Source organism: Dipteris shenzhenensis, chromosome 6 (assembly GCF_047967505.1).
Source record: "Dipteris shenzhenensis isolate YYH24624 ecotype China chromosome 6, Dip_SZ_1.0, whole genome shotgun sequence".
Taxonomy (NCBI): Eukaryota; Viridiplantae; Streptophyta; class Polypodiopsida; order Gleicheniales; family Dipteridaceae; genus Dipteris; species Dipteris shenzhenensis.
In genome coordinates, this window is record NC_141601.1 from 5478292 (window position 1) to 5494696 (window position 16405).

Here is a 16405-nt window from a genome sequence, read left to right on the forward strand (position 1 = left end):
GCCACGTGTCGAGTGGCTATCTACCATGTGTCGCTTGGAGAACCCTTGGATGAGGAGATGAGACAAGCGACGGAATCATATGGGAATCGATGGAATCTTCATAGATTCTATCATCGGATTGGTCTGAGTTTCCTGTCGTCGGAGGGCCTTTGCGATGTCTGTGGACTATCAGCTCTGCCTTCTAGTGCTTGAGAAGAGGTGATTTTCGGATCAGGTTGAGAGCCTTCTGAGACCTCACCCTCTGATGTGTTGATACCGTTCGAAGGGACTCCCAGCTATCTCCACTGGCCAGCTCAGCAATTTGGACTAAGGCATGCGTTGCTTTATCGATTGCATTGGAGGAGTTCCAGGCGGGCTGCTTCTAGGTTATGTTGGAGCTCATGGCGTTGGAAGGCTCATTGCGGTGGCTAGTCGATGGCCTTCGTTTGAAGTCGAATCCCGTGGAGAATAGAGAATAGGGAAGGCTCATGTGCAAGGAGCTTGGAGATGGAAGTGCTATAGAGGTGTCGATGGACCCAGGTTGGTGGACAGGAGCCTACACGGAGCTTTTTTGATCTGTCGTGGCCGTAATTGCAGCCTTTGTAGAAGGCTATGGCTTTAGCCTTAGTTGGTTGAGCCGCCTTGTTGCAAGTGCTCGTAGCATGGAGTATACGGGCTACCAAGGGATGGAGTCAGCTGCTGTAGCATGAGCTCATGAAGGAGAGGTTGTTGTAGATGCTACTGGCTGTGGAGAGCCAGGAATCTGGGGCTGGCTAGCCTTTGGAGCCTTGGTTAACTCAAACTCTCTGTCATAAGCATATCTCTCTCACAAAGAACTCTCACAAACTCTTAATAGTCTCTGAAATCTCTCTTTCTCACAATAAGAATGTCTCACAAAATGAATTGAAATCCTCACAAGGAAATCTCAAGAAATGAATGGAAATCTCTTAAGCAATGACGGAAATTTTCTCTTGAATGGACGGATGAAGATCTCTCACTGGAAGTGGACTCTCACGGAGAACACTCAAGAGAACTCTCAATCTCACAATCTCTCTCACACTCTCAAGAATCACAATGCTCTCTCACACTCTCAAGAATCACAATGCCTCAGCGGAAGGCAAGGGAGCTCTGATACCATGACAAAATATGAAGAGGGGAGAGGAGAAGAGTGGAGATGAGGAGAGAGGGCACAGCTAGAGAGCACACCACAAATGACTAACTGTACACTAGATTTAGCTGAAAAAATAGAATATATACAAACCCTTTTAGGGTTAGGGTTAGGGGATCTAACCCTTTCCTTTATAGCACTCTATAAGGTTAGTGCTATGCACATATGATCACGTGATGGTGCTATGCACACATGATCACATGATGTTGAGCGTGAACTCTCAACACACCCTCCTTGAGCCCTCTTTGAGTGCCATGTCATCATCTTCCCCAAATGAAGCTTTTCTTCATTCTTTTCCCACAAATTTTGCTTAGGCTTGTTCTCCTCCATCTTTGAGCTATTTCTTGCACCCTCTGAGCCCAAGCTTCCTTGTGTTGGGGTGTATCCTTGGCTAGGAGGAATTCAAAAATGCTTGCATCGTTTGCCCGTGCCAACATGCTTTCCAATCGCCAAAGTTTCGTGCAATTCTCCACGTAGGAGCTACCATTCACAAAATGACTCTAGCTACTATTGGACGACACTACAAGGAGCATGCTGATGAAGTATGAGTAACAATGGTCCAGTATATGAGGAGAAAAGGGAGGAAAACTAGTCAAAAATGGCGTTATTCTCACTAACGTTCTAACGCGGCATTGCACAATTCTTCTCTAAGGGCTCATAAAAAGAGCTTTCATTCCATTGCAAAAGCCTCTTCATTTCTTGCTTCTACAGGTTCAATTGTATCCTCCAACTTCAGACTATTCAATGTGGGGGTAACAATGATATTTTCTTCTAATGTGAACCATTGAATATGGTTAAGTGCTAGAAAGTTTCATATTCATTATCTCAGTTATCTTTGGGCTTTTGGATGTTTGACCATTGGAAGTGATCTGAGGCATTTTTCAGTCTGATCTTTGGAGCATTGTTCTGTAGTTTAACAGTATTGGTAAATGCTTATGATGCATTTATGATATATTTTGAATTGAATGCTATCTTTGTAAGGGACTAGACACTGCCACATTAGTGGTAAGACCTTCCCTATGGCCTCCAAAACCAAGATAGATAAGTTTGAGGGAGAGGGTTTTCATACTTGGTAGACCAAACTGAAATTTATTCTCATGAAAAAGGGGATCTGGAATGTGGCTAATGGAAAAGAAAAGAAACCAACCACTAGGGAAGGAGAAGCTTTATGGTTCCCTAAGGATAAAAAGGCACTAGCCATAAATGCTCTTGGATTGAGTGATTCTTTATCCACCACATTGATGGCTGTGAGACTACTGCTACATGGAGTCATCTTGAGCTTGTCGTTGGAGTACAGGGGAAGTGTTCCAAGTTTAGCTTGCTCATCAAATTCTTTGATCTGAAATTGGATAGAGGAGAATCCATCTCTTCACATTTAAACTACATGAAGAGCAGATTGACAAAGCTAGCTAGCATCAAGTTTAATCTTGATGATGACATTGTAATTGCTATCTTACTCAAAAGCCTAACTGAGGAATCCGGCACTATTGTCACTACTCTCACCAATATACTAGAGATTAGTTTGGTCGAGATTGAGGCATCCCTCTTGGAAGAGGAAAGGAAAATCAAACAGAGGAATGACTACAAAGAATATGGGGCATATTTAACCAAAAGCAACTTCAAGGGATCCACCAGCAAGAGCAAGATGAAGTGCAACTTTTGTGGAAAACTTGGACATTTTGAGAAAGAGTGCTATGCAAATAAGAAATGTTCAGCAAACCTTGTGGAAGAAGCAGAGAAAGAAGAAGAAGAAGAACCAAAGGATGTTTAAGCTCTCACTGCTTTCACCACCCAAGTCAATCTTGACAAGGGTGATGACCCATAATATGTTTTTTAAGTTGTTTGTGTGTGGTCAAATAATGGTACTCTGCCATTTATAGTCCATCCTTAAATGATTGTTAGTCTTATGTGAGTTATTTCCTTGTCAGACCTATGGGAATTTCCTAAACCAAGAGTCCTAGGAATGAGTCACAGGTTGGGGCCATGTGTGTTGCCACATGATGGTGGGCAAGCCATGGAGCATCCCATGTACTACTGCTGAGGGGTGAGGTCATCAATTTGTGGGTGGGAATGAAGGACAATTTGATGTAATGGGGTGTACCGAGGGGTACAAGGTTTGTGTGAGTTTGTATGTCACCACATAGTGGTTAGTGTGACCTAGTTATGTGGTAGAAGGTTCTATTAGGTGTGATTAAGAGATTCATGGGCTTGATTGAGAGATCAGTGGAGTGATTTGTGGATCTAGAGATGCTCTCCTTTGGGGCACATGCATTGTATCAGTTGCCCTTATCAGGGCCTCTCCTCTCTTGAATAAACTACTCTCTTTGCTTCATTTGTTGATCCCTTGCTGTTGTTCCATCAAAAGGTGCATGATCTTTTTTTTGGTCATGAGCCGATCTATGGCTTTTGCTAGGTGAAAGCCACAGAATGGCTCATGACAAAAAAATTGTTGCTCTTGGAGCTTTGCCATGCGAATCAAAGTGCATGGATATATAGTTTATATATATGTATGTATGTATGTATGTATTTATCTATCTATGTATATATATATTTGAGGATGAGCTTGATTCCAAACCAGAGTGGGTCCACCTAAAGGGTAAAAAGTTATTGGTTTAGGAAGACAACCACATGCTAACGGCCTAGGTAGGGCAAATCAACATAGGTAACTTCTTTTGCTTTCAATGTATATGACATTTCTTTGCTGCCATGTGTTCTTTCTCGACCCCGTTGGATACTTACAATGTATTAGCTTAAGTATATGCAACCTCCCCACATTGATACATTCGAGTGCACTGCAAGTTCTTGTAGTTAAAGCGCTCACAAGAGGGAGAGGTGCTACTCATGCTTGCCAAGATAAACAGGTATCATTCTGCTTGCTTGTGAGTGTTTTGCTTTGGAGTTTTGTGTCTACTTCAATCAATCATCTTACCCATTGCATATTCATGTGAAGGTTTTCCCATCTACATCTCCCACACACAATAGCCCATGACATGTCCATGATGTAGACATTTGGCATAGTAGAGACACTCTGATGGTTGCTTTGTCAATGAGGACAAAAGACTAGTGGAGGTCATGCTTGTGAAAGAGAGGAGTGGGCCAACTAAGGCTTGATATAACTTGCCGATGGATATTCTTGCACAATTTTCTTATAGGATATGTGTCCACTTTGTCCATATCCTCTTTATACTTGCGCTAGTACTCCTCCTACACAAGAACCACCTACAAGTTCTCTCAACAACGTGTGGCTTTTACAAAGCATTGCAATGCAAGGAATGAGTATTTCCAATCATCCTTGGTGCTAGAGGAGTGCCAGAAGATGAAAGACAAAACATTGGAGAAGGCAGAAGACAAGGTGAAGGCTAAAGGATAAAGGGTATAGGATGTAGTCCATTGCCAAATCTAGCCAATGGGGGGGGGTTCTTTAACATCTTATTCTCCATAAATTGGGATCTAAAAGGAAAGATAATGATGGAGGACAAGCTCAGTATGCTAGCTCGGCCAAGATATCTTTAGAAAAGTATATTTTCATAGAGTCTCATGTTTGTAATTGTGTTCTATGCTACAACCATAATAGCATAAGTGAATAGTGGGTATTCTAATGGTAGGAAAAAGGAGGTCTTGTGCATGCTTGCTAGTGATACAACACTATAGATGGATCTTAGCATGCTAAGAGATAATAATGAATGGCGATGGTACATAGCGAAGGAGACTTATTGGTCTCAGATGATAATTGAGAAAAATAAGAACAAATAGAGAATTAGGGAAATTTTAGAAAAATAAGGGAAAATAGGAAAAAGTAGGGAAACTTAGGAGGGAGCACATAAGGGAACTTACAGGGAGGGATATAAGGAAAATTTTAGGGAAATAAGGAAAAATTAGGAAAATAAGGATAAATAGGGAAAAAGTAGGTAAACAGGGAATTTAGGAGAAAGAAAGGGGAGAGAAAGGTAGAGAGAGAGTGAGGGAACAATTTTGGAGAGAGAGAGAGAGAGAGAGAGAGAAATGGGGAAAGGTAGTTTAAAAGGGTTTTCGAAGGACTATAAAGGGAAGAAAAGTAATTAGTATGGTCAAAAGGAAAAAGGGATAGTATGTGTGTGTATATGTGTTGAGATTAGATTAACACCCCTCAACAAGGTCCAAGAATATATGAACAACACTTTAACATCAAATGAAATATAAGAAAAGTTATTTATAAAGGCTAGATGTGATTGAATCCCAAAAATAAAATATTTTTTAGGAAAAAGAAAATTTCCATGGAAGAACATTTGCACCAAACTTCAACCAGCAACGTTGATACCTGCCACCATCCAACCCGCTTAAGTTAGAATAGCTTAAACCAGAAGGGAAGATAGGTGTCATAGCATTATTGGACTTGTTATCGATGTCCAAAGTAAAGTAAAAGATTAATGTCATGGAAAATAAATGGATTGGAGAATTCCTAAATCCTTTCACACATCCCACCACACATGTTAAATTTAAAAAATCTTTTTTTAAAATAAAAGTAATAGATTTATAAAGAAATGGCCCCCATTAATAGAAGAGTATAGGCCTATAATTGTAATTTCTCCATGCACAAAAAAGAATTGGCCAATGCATTGCCTTAAATATAAAAATAAAAAAGAATAAATAAGGATTTTGGAAAAAACCCATGGGCCATTGTACTTAAGGCCCAAAGGGGTTGAAAAAGGACTAGATGGACCCCGGTCTAAAGGTCCCTAGGTTCAATTAGATTGTTCCAAGATCCTAATGTCTCCTTGGAAGGTCCCAAGGCCCTATGGTCCACATTAAATGGCCTTGGGGTCTTGAGGACCTTAAAAAATTTCCTAAGGTTGGAAAGGTAAAAAAGGGTCTAAGGCCTCTCAAATGAGACCCCACATGCATCCTTTCATTACTCTAGTTTACAACTACCATGGTTCAAGTCCTGAGGACCAAAGTACCCCGGCCTATGGAAAGTGTGCCCATTACCTTAACCTCGCCGTATTGGATTAGTCTATTGCATGACTGTATACTATGTAGGTGGAGTTCATTATAGTTATGAGCCACCACCCGTGCCGATAGCTATGACTACATATGCCATTATAGCCGTGCCATTAGTGGCACTACTACGAGTTCTAGCTTTGTGCACACTACCAGCTCTGTGCGCGTTGCCATTCATGTGGCCATGAGTCACTCAGTCATCATCACTGTGTGCACCACTGCCTATGTGGCTACGATTCCATGGTACTAATGTGCACGATAGCATGTGCTGGCTCTATGCACGTCGCCAGTGCCCAAGAGCCCTCAAGTCCACTATGACTGCATCAATAGTGGGGATTGTGTAGCCCATGCTACCATGGCATGCCTATTAAGTGCATGTTATTAGAGGCACCCATTGATTGCATGGAATGGCCCATCGAAATTTAGTGCCAACCTACACTTTACTAGAGTATGTGTAAGAATAGAAGGTAGGCTTTTACCTTATCAGGTTGTAATAAACTTCCCTTGCAGCCAATTGTGTGATAGAGCAATACGATGATCCCTTCTTAAAGTAGAGGTGGAATTTGTAGAAGTGCAACCCCCATACAATGAAGGGTCGCTTTGGAGAATGAAGGGTCATTAGACTTTTTGTTGCCCCTTCAAATTGTAGGGTCCTTTGCTAACCTTATGTCAATGAAATTTAAGGTTCATTTGCTTATTTATTCCATAACCTGCATGTGCAAAGTTCTTTTATTCCTTCTATAAGCAAGGGGTTAATTTTTATTTTTACCCAATTTATGCTCAATTTACAATATAGGTCCAAAGCTATTTGCCTTATTGAGTGCCTGACCCGAGTGAGCCCACTTAATGCTCAAATTCTTTTTCCCCCTACTATAAGCAAGGGTCAATTTCATGCTAGTTGAGTGACCTTTGCACATATATATATAGGTCATACACTATTCAAATTATTGTAAAATTTTATTTTTTATATGGGAAGTGGTTAAAAAGTACATCCATTCTTGATCGTAATTGTCAGGAAGGGGTGTGTGTGTGTCTGCGCGCGCGCGAGTGAGTGTGTGTGTGTATGTGTGTGTGAGAGAGAGAGAGAGAGAGAGAGAGAGAGAGAGAGAGAGAGAGAGAGAGAGAGAGAGAGAGAGAGAGAGAGAGAGAGAGAGAGAGAGAGAGAGAGAGAGAGAGAGAGAGAGAGAGAGAGTGCATGTGTGCATGTGCATGCATGCATGCGTGCGTGCATGAGTCATGGCTCTAGTTAGGCTACCTCAGATTGAGACCACACAATCGAGCAAAAGTGGAATTTGGCTGACACAAATAGCCATGCAATGTGGCTCCAGATTCCCAGGAAGGGTGAAAGGTCAAGCATGTCGATGGACCAATCATCAAGAGCGGTTCACCAAATGTGCAAGAATGAGTTAGGAAAGGTGGCATTGCTCAACCACCTAAAGTGATTCAAGGTCTAGTATATAGGAAGTCTAGGGAATTGTAATAGGCTCTTCCTGTGCAAGTTCTAGTCTTGTTGTGAAGCATAGACTAGCTGGATTGAGTCAGCTAGAATCTTATGCCTTGAGTAGGAGTGGGAGTCATCAATGTGTTTGAGTATTGGTTCTATGGCTACAGCCATTTGTAATGCAAATGGACTTCTTTGAGTAATACAAGCTTGTGTGGTTAAATTAGTACATTATGGCTTCTTGTATTTTGCACAATACTTATATTTTAGTGTCGAGTGTTTATTCACCCATCTTCATATGGTTTGCCCATGTAACACAAACCATAATTGTTGGTGTTTTTTTGTTGATAGCTATTTTTGCATCCCATGTGCATTAGGATTGCAAGAGATGAAATCTTCCTATCCAGTAGACTATGCATATCGAGTTGGACACGAGGTTATTAGTCAAACTGAGGGGTGAAAAAAGGCCATCAAAATTCGGTGATCCTACTAGGGATATATGTGCTAAAAGTTTGAGTGGTGAATTAAGTGGATTGAGCATAATGGTCTCTAGGACCGAGTGCATAGATTTTTAAAGTAATAGTATATGCTAACTTGAATAGAGCTACATCAATTGCTTGGATTGACAACTTATTTTAAAAGTTCTCTCTCAGTGCCATCCAACAATTTTAGAGTATTGTAGACCCGTTTGACGATCGGTGTTTGGATTGAGAATTCTTATCGAGTATCCCTTTATATCCCCAAGTGCTAAATAATGTTTGAAACATGTTCGACGAGAAGGCAAAGATGCACGACCAGGAGAGAAGAGCACCTCTATGCCGAGGCAGAAGAGGTTGGAAGATTTCGGATGACCAAGAGGCTGTAATGAATTCCAAGCCAAATGATCGATAACACTATAGTTACACTTTTGTAAAAAAGTGCCCCACACACTTTCTTGCCAAGTGTCCCCCTTCTATTTTGGTTTAATCTCTCTCTCTCTCTCTCTCTCGCATACACATACACACACACACAGAGTTTGCAAATCATTCAGACTTTCCTATGCACAAGCTCCCATCAATGGGTGTTGTAAATTAATCATCCAATCATCTTGACAATTGTTTTCCTTTGACAGAACCAATTTGAAGGCAGTGCTCACGAGTACTTGAACTCGCTTTTTGATTTTTGCAAATAAAAATCGTATTAATGAATAAACGAGCTCTCGTCATCTTACTATTTCTTACTATAGATATTTCTTATATTCTTATTGTATAGTAAGGGGAGTAGGACGAAAAGTTTGCCACATGTCTCAGAAAAGAGCATGCCACGTGGTGTCTGGAGAGAATCTCAGAGTGCCCTGTGTCACACAATTGAGAAGGAGGAGAATGCCATGTGGAGAGGCGTGCAGGAGACATTGTGCATCATGCAAGAGAGAGAAGGTTGAATGCTTGCATGTGTGGAAATTGAATCCCTCTTGGAGAGCGAGAGTGGTGTGAGAGTGAAGCCAAGGCTCAGAAATTCAAAGTCAGTGAAGTAGGAGATAAAGGCATAATTGCTTTCTCTTCAATTCTATCTATGCTCCCTCCACTTATTTGCATGGAGTGCAGTCTCTCAATATGAATGGAGATATGCATGTTCAAGAGTGAGATTTCTTTTGTCATTGCGCCACTCTTTTATCTCTAATTTTTTTAGACTTTCCTTTTGTGATTGTCTTTGGCCTCATTGTGGCTTCCTTAATAGTTGGTCATTCGATTTTAGTCATCCCTCAATGATTTAAATGAAGGAGAAAATGGAGAAAGGTTCTGAACACAAGTGAACAAGAAGTGGTTACACAGAAACTCAATCAAATGAAGTACAAGTACTTGGTATATATAGTACCCAAGTACTAGACTAAGTCCTAGTATCCTACACCACCATATCATTGTATGTGTCTACAAATTCCCCCTTAATGATATGGATGGAGTACTTGTGATCTGAGAAGTACCTATTGTACCTAAAGTAGCATGGTTGCACTAAAAATGCCTTGTGGGATTAGCAGGAGCATAGTAAGGGATTCAAGTCAAGCAAACGATTGGAGAGCGAGTTCTATTTAAAATTTCCATTTGGGATTACTAGGTGAATACATCCTAAAATAGTATTTAGGTTAGCTAGATAAGTCATAGAGTTCATCTAGTTTGATAGCACCTTTCAATAACTATCGAAGTTTTAGATGCCAGGTGATAGACCTACTTATCTAGTATGAACTAGTTCTCATATTTGTTAACAACACTGTAAGGAAATAGCAGTGTAGGGAAAACCATCCAAACAAGAAGGGGAGGGTTTCCAAGCTAAGCTAATGCCATGGAACATGCCTCACCAGCATATGAAGGACCATCATAATTTGGCAAAATTATATTAAGCAAGGTAACAGCCAACAACAGTGGCAATGGTAGCTATGGATGTTGAACATTGCGGGGCACCTAGAGAGAAGAGGGCTCATATTGCATGTGAGCTAGGAGAAGGTATTATAAGGTCATAAAACACAACAATACATTTTATCTCACCGACCCTCCTCTCCCTCACCAAATTTCCCATTTCTTGGGGACACTCCTAAGCATGTCTTTTCATGTGTACTTTCATTTCCAATATATGACAAGTTTAAACTCTTGCACCTCAAAGATAGAAGCCTTTATTAATAGTATGATGGTCACTTTTGTCATAGTTACACATCGGTCATTCATTGGTTCTCACACTTATGCCAATTATTACATGTGTATAATTTACCATCATAGAACCCCTTTTTATATATGTGTGTAATTTACCATCATAGAACCCCTTTTTATATCAAAACAATTTCATATTTCTTTGAATAAATGCCACTATCTTGTAATTTTTTTTGGAAGAAATGGCAAGCAGGAAAGAGGTTGGTGAAGTAGGCAGGTGGAGGTCGTAGATATGCGCCTATCTGAAGACATTGATTGAGTGGGGGTTGGCGGGCATGGGAAGGTCCGTCAGGCTGCGGAGACGCAGAGGGACGCTGTTCCAAAAATTGGGTGTATATCAATCAATATCAATATCAATGATCCCGGTTTAAATGAGGCTTTCATCTTGTCCAATTAGCCGAGCTTTTGAGTTTTCTTGACTATGGCGGCCACTGAGCTTCTGGCTATGGCTTCCTCGGCTCAATCCTCGCTTCTTAGGCCTTCCTTCTTCCGCTTCCACCCTGCCTCCATATCCGTCAAATCCTCTGCTTCCCCCTTCTCTGGCCTCTCCCTCCCTTTCCACCATGCATCAGCAGCAGTCTCCGACAATCCCGCACTTCCTCGCCCCCTTTCCGTTTCCGTTTCTGCTTCTGCCCCTGAGCTCGTCGTTGACAAACCTCAGTCGAAGCTAGATCCGGTAAGCGCTTTCACATTGCCTTCCTCACACTCCTGGTAGCGCGATCGCTTCTCGACTGGATTTGCTTCTCTTGCACCACACTTTTGTGAAAATTTCGCTCGCTAATCGGATCGCTTACTTTGTAGGACTTCCGTCTCGTCACTTAATTCGTAAGAACTGAGAATTCATTTCATCTCCTCGTAATGAAACTCACACTCTGCTGAAACGCGTTCCTACCTCGTCTCCCTCGCACATCGATTCTTGGCTCTTCTTAGTGATTTCTTGATTTCTTAATTCCAAGAATGCCCTTTTTCGCTTCTTTATTTCCTTTTCTCCTTCCTTCTATGCCTGCATGTCACGTTTAAATCTGCTTTCAATTCCCCCCGCAACTATAGTTTCATGATATTGTTCCCTTGTGCCTGTTCTATAAAGCTAGAGCTTTTCAGTGCACTTTGGAGATACGTTGTGGACAAGTTACGTTGTGGGAAAGTGTTTTCTTAGTGATTTCTTGATTTCTTAATTCCAAGAATGCCCTTTTTCGCTTCTTTATTTCCTTTTCTCCTTCCTTCTATGCCTGCATGTCACGTTTAAATCTGCTTTCAATTCCCCCCGCAACTATAGTTTCATGATATTGTTCCCTTGTGCCTGTTCTATAAAGCTAGAGCTTTTCAGTGCACTTTGGAGATACGTTGTGGACAAGTTACGTTGTGGGAAAGTGTTTTCTTAGTGATTTCTTGATTTCTTAATTCCAAGAATGCCCTTTTTCGCTTCTTTATTTCCTTTTCTCCTTCCTTCTATGCCTGCATGTCACGTTTAAATCTGCTTTCAATTCCCCCCGCAACTATAGTTTCATGATATTGTTCCCTTGTGCCTGTTCTATAAAGCTAGAGCTTTTCAGTGCACTTTGGAGATACGTTGTGGGAAAGTGTTTTCGTCAGTCGACGCAGATGCACAACCACGCCATCTGGTCTCTCTACGCAATTTCATTTGGTTCTTGTTTCCCCGCAGCCTCTGCAGCGTGTTGATCAGGATTACTTTGGGTTTCAGTTTGCATCGTTTTCGGTTTAGCATCTTTGTAGCCAAGACTGTTGTTACCTTTTTCATCTGCGTTTTTCTACAGTCTTTCTTATAAGTACGTGTCTGCTTAACAGCTCATCTCGAGGGAGGAAGGACTTCTGCTGTACGAGGATATGGTGTTGGGAAGAACTTTTGAGGATATGTGCGCACAGATGTATTACAGAGGGAAGATGTTTGGTTTTGTCCATCTTTACAACGGCCAAGAGGCTGTATCGACTGGATTCATCAAAGCCTTAAAAGCTAGCGACTACGTGTGCAGCACATATCGAGACCATGTGCATGCTTTAAGTAAAGGTGTACCTGCCCGTGCAGTGATGAGCGAACTTTTTGGCAAAGCCACTGGTGTATGCCGTGGTCAGGGGGGCTCCATGCACATGTTTTCAAAAGAGTATGGCCTCCTTGGAGGCTTTGCCTTTATTGGCGAGGGAATCCCAGTGGCTACAGGAGCTGCTTTTGCTTCAAAATATGAGCGAGAGGTCTTAAAAAATGACAAGGCTGATGCAGTCACGGTAGCATTCTTTGGAGATGGCACCTGCAATAATGGCCAATTCTACGAGTGCCTGAATATGGCCGCTCTGTGGAAGCTTCCTATCATCTTTGTTGTTGAGAACAATCTCTGGGCCATAGGCATGTCGCACGTCAGAGCCACTTCTGTGCCAGAAATATGGAAGAAGGGTCCGGCTTTTGGGATGCCAGGGATGCATGTAGATGGAATGGATGTATTGAAGGTCAGGGAGGTAGCCCAAGAGGCTATCGCTAGAGCAAGGCGAGGTGATGGCCCAACACTAGTAGAGTGCGAGACCTACCGGTTTAGAGGGCATTCTCTTGCTGATCCTGATGAGCTCCGCAAACCAGGTGTGCACTGAACTGTTTTTAGTTTTATCATGAACTATGACGATCCGTGCCTTTGTCTGTTCGATGTATGCAAGATGCAACAGACATGCTTGCTTATAACTAACATCTTGCAAAGCATTCGCTTGATGTTTGGCAAACTGTTTATGGTGTGCTCTTTTGTGTTTGTTGAGTGGGGTCGATGCAGTCTATTATAACAAAAGACGTGCATGTTGATGGGTATTGGCTACATGGATCAAAATATGTTACCAGATGCTTTTGTCTTCATTTTTTAACTTCTGAAACAATATGGTTTTATTTCTATGTTATTGGATGCGAGTTCTGGTTTGTCCTTTTGACTTGGTTTGTTTTATTAAGAATGACCTGGGGATGGGAAAGGATCTAACTACATTTGCCGTTGTTTGAGTGGTGTATGCAAGATGCAACATATATTACTTCCTGATAACAAACATCAAGCAAAGCGTTCACTTGATGTTAGGCAATTTTTTTTTTGCTTATGGTGTGCTCTTTTGTTTGTGTCCAGTGGTCAGAAGTATCCATGCTTATAAAAGACATGCATGTTGATGGCCACTTGGCTATGTCCTCCTAGCATCCTTATTCTAGCTAATGTGGTTAATCTTTGTGACCTGGCTCATTTCAATACATGCAGCAGAACACATTTGCATTTTGATGCAAATGTTGTAAACGTTTATTGAAATTTGTTTTTAAATCTGGAGGCTTAACTTCAGTCCTCAGAGATCCACCCTTCATGAAGGCCTAGGCATAGTGATTGAGGCCTAGAAGCCAGAGCTTTAATTCATCATGTTACTTTGTATCCTATGATGATGACATAAGTGTTGCTTTGCTTGCTAAGTATGTCTTCCTTTTGTTTTTCAAAAAGTTTTTGTTACCTCTTTTTGCTTCTTTTTCATTTTCTCTTTTATTTTCTGTGTAGATTTTTGGACTTTAGAACAACAAAAAACATAAATTTGTATGATTGGACATATTCTAGTCTTACAAAGGTATATTACTTTGTATCCTACGAACTGGCCTACAGGACCCCTAACCTAACTTATGTTAGAAAGGGGACAATTTTCTATGGATATGTTTGGGAAAGCTTGCTAAAAAAATAAGCTGGCTTGCATTTATGTGGATGGCTCATGTAGGAGCTTCTTCAGCATCCAGTGTTTTAAAAGGTAGCAAGGTGATAAGAAATCAATGCATCAAGGTAGCTACAAATCAATGCATCAAGGTAGCAACTTATCATATTCTGTTTTCGTTTCTTATGTTTGGATCAATTTGTCTCTCTGTGCATTTTGATTGCTTTGTCTTTGTGTCTTAGAATGAAACTGATTTAACCAAATGTTAAGGAAGATGATTCAATATAAGCTCTGTAATGTCCCTTTCATATTGTGCAGCGGAAAAAGCCCACTATGCAGCAAGAGATCCTATTGTAGCTCTGAAAAAGTACCTTCTGGAGAATGATGTCGCCGAAGAGGCAGAGTTACAGAAAATTCATACGAAAATAGATGAGATAGTAGAAGCAGCAGTAGATTTTGCAGATGCCAGCCCGCTACCTCCCAGAAGCCAGCTGTTGGAGAATGTGTTTGCTGATCCCAAAGGATTCGGTATTGGACCAGATGGTAAATACAGGTGTGAGGACCCAGGTTTTACTGCTGGTACTGCTGAAGTTTAAGTTGTGTGTGTTATCAGACTAATCCTGCCGGTGAGTCATGTTGGGAAACTTGGCATGTTTGAGGCAATGGTTTGATGTGGTCCCAAGATATTGTTTACCCTCATTTTTAGGGCGGAGTGATTGAGAGGTCGTACAGGGCCTGCCATGCATATTAACACATTTTCAAATCCACCTATGAGTAGTTTTACTGCTCATTGTACCATATGGCAGCAAGAATTGATAAGCATTTTCTCAAGTAGTCAATACCCTTTCAAACTGCAGTAAAGCCCACAGGCCTCAACCTTCTATTCTTTGTTGCTAAGTAAGTCAAGTGAAGCATTCGAGCAGGCTGTACAGATGAGTTGATTATTGGATGGTTACTACATATTACTCCTTAAATATCTGTTTGTAGTTGTGATTGTACCATGGGTGGTATCTAATGAAAGAACTTCATCTTACCTGGGAATTATGTTGTCTTTGTCCATCATGTAATTTATCTACTGTAGTTAACCATGCTCCTGATGATTACACTTCTTAGAAAGTTGTTTCAAATGAGGTTGCAACTGAGTATTTGTACCTTATGTGGAAGCTGGCGCAATCAAGTGAGGACTGAGGCATAGCATCCAGAAATGGATGCTCGTTGTATTTTTGTATAAATGGATGGTCAAGTGTGTGTGGGTGTGGATGTATATACATATGTGTGTGTGTGTGTGTGAGCAGTTGTTTATACTAGGGTCTACACATATATCTGTGAGTATTTGTTTATACAAAAATGATAAGGCTGATGCAGTCACTGCACTGATGACATTAGTGGGGATGTCTTAGGGTGATGAGGTTTATGGTTTTCAACTTTTTAGTTACTATCATGAGATTGAAACTGCACTCTCTGTTGTGTTTTCCGAGAATGGATCTGGGCGTGTTCCTGGATTCATCTGTATTATTGTTGAGTTCAAAGATGGGAAGCACGAATATGACGGCTGTGCATCCAAATAAGAGGGACTGCACTGAAGCAATCTAGCTTAAAACACCTGAGAAGAATGCCAAATGACGTGTTAAAGGGGTAGATGCCCATGAGTAACAAAAGTTTCAACTTAGATTGTAGGCGTGTGCTACAAAAAACACTAGCCGCCAAGTGTCCTCTCGTGACTTTGAATATACCTTGAAGAAAGAGTAAGCCAACCACTTCAATTCCTTGGTGACATATTGGTCTTTAGTAATCATCTCCTTTGAGGGGATAGTAAAGTTGATATATGTCACGAGCTTACAAAAAGCAGATTTTTGCTAAGAAAGCATTTCCATGCATCACAGCTTGAGTCATGCCCTGTGTTGTTCTGATGGAGGCTGCACATGCCCATGTATGGGCCATGCATAATTCCCAGTCTGGGTGGTTTTGGACTGTTCATGTGGATAGCAAAGTGACCGAGTGGGGGCTGACCAAGTGCTGGTCCTGGCTGACTGGTCAGCTGTTGAGCCCAAAGTTGCACATCTCGTGATCTACATCAACTACCAAAGGAAAGACTCTTTGCTTTACAGAAGGAGATTCCTCTTGCGGTTCAGTGCACTGTTTGTCTTAGTTTCAAGTTTCCCCCGATTCCCTCTGTTTTACTACTATGGCCTACATAACTGTCGTGAAGGGGGAAGGTTGGATGGTACCAAGTATCCACTTGGGAAGGTGAAGAACGATGATAAGACTATACGAGTCCCCAAGAACATCCTGAGAATGTGGATCATCTTGAAGGACACTACTCAGAACTTGACTCAAGTTCTCAACCTCCACAAGCTTTTTTAATATTGAGGATGGACAAAGGTGACTAGGCATGACACATCATGAAGAGCAAAGTCGGCCTAGTCAAATTAGCAGTACCTGGTCAAAGAATGGAGGCCATTGCATTGGCTGTGCCCTTTCGGCCTAGTCAAATTAGCA

The 16405-nt window shown here is 41.3% G+C and overlaps 1 protein-coding gene across 2 annotated transcripts; it reads left to right on the forward strand.

Moving 5' to 3' along the window:
• Nucleotides 1-10603: 10603 nt before the first annotated feature.
• LOC147900684 (pyruvate dehydrogenase E1 component subunit alpha-3, chloroplastic-like) lies at nucleotides 10604-14940 on the forward strand. 2 transcript variants are annotated; one of them, XM_087375913.1, is made up of 4 exons: nucleotides 10604-10919; nucleotides 12050-12830; nucleotides 13973-14058; nucleotides 14225-14404. In XM_087375913.1, the coding sequence occupies exons 1-4, from the start codon at nucleotides 10665-10667 to the stop codon at nucleotides 14261-14263; spliced, it is 1161 nt and encodes a 386-aa protein (XP_087232039.1). In that variant the 5' UTR covers nucleotides 10604-10664; the 3' UTR covers nucleotides 14264-14404. The 2 variants fall into 2 exon arrangements, with proteins under 2 accessions (XP_087232039.1, XP_087232038.1); XM_087375912.1 differs by lacking the exon at nucleotides 13973-14058 and having other exon boundaries at nucleotides 14225-14940.
• Nucleotides 14941-16405: the final 1465 nt, after the last annotated feature.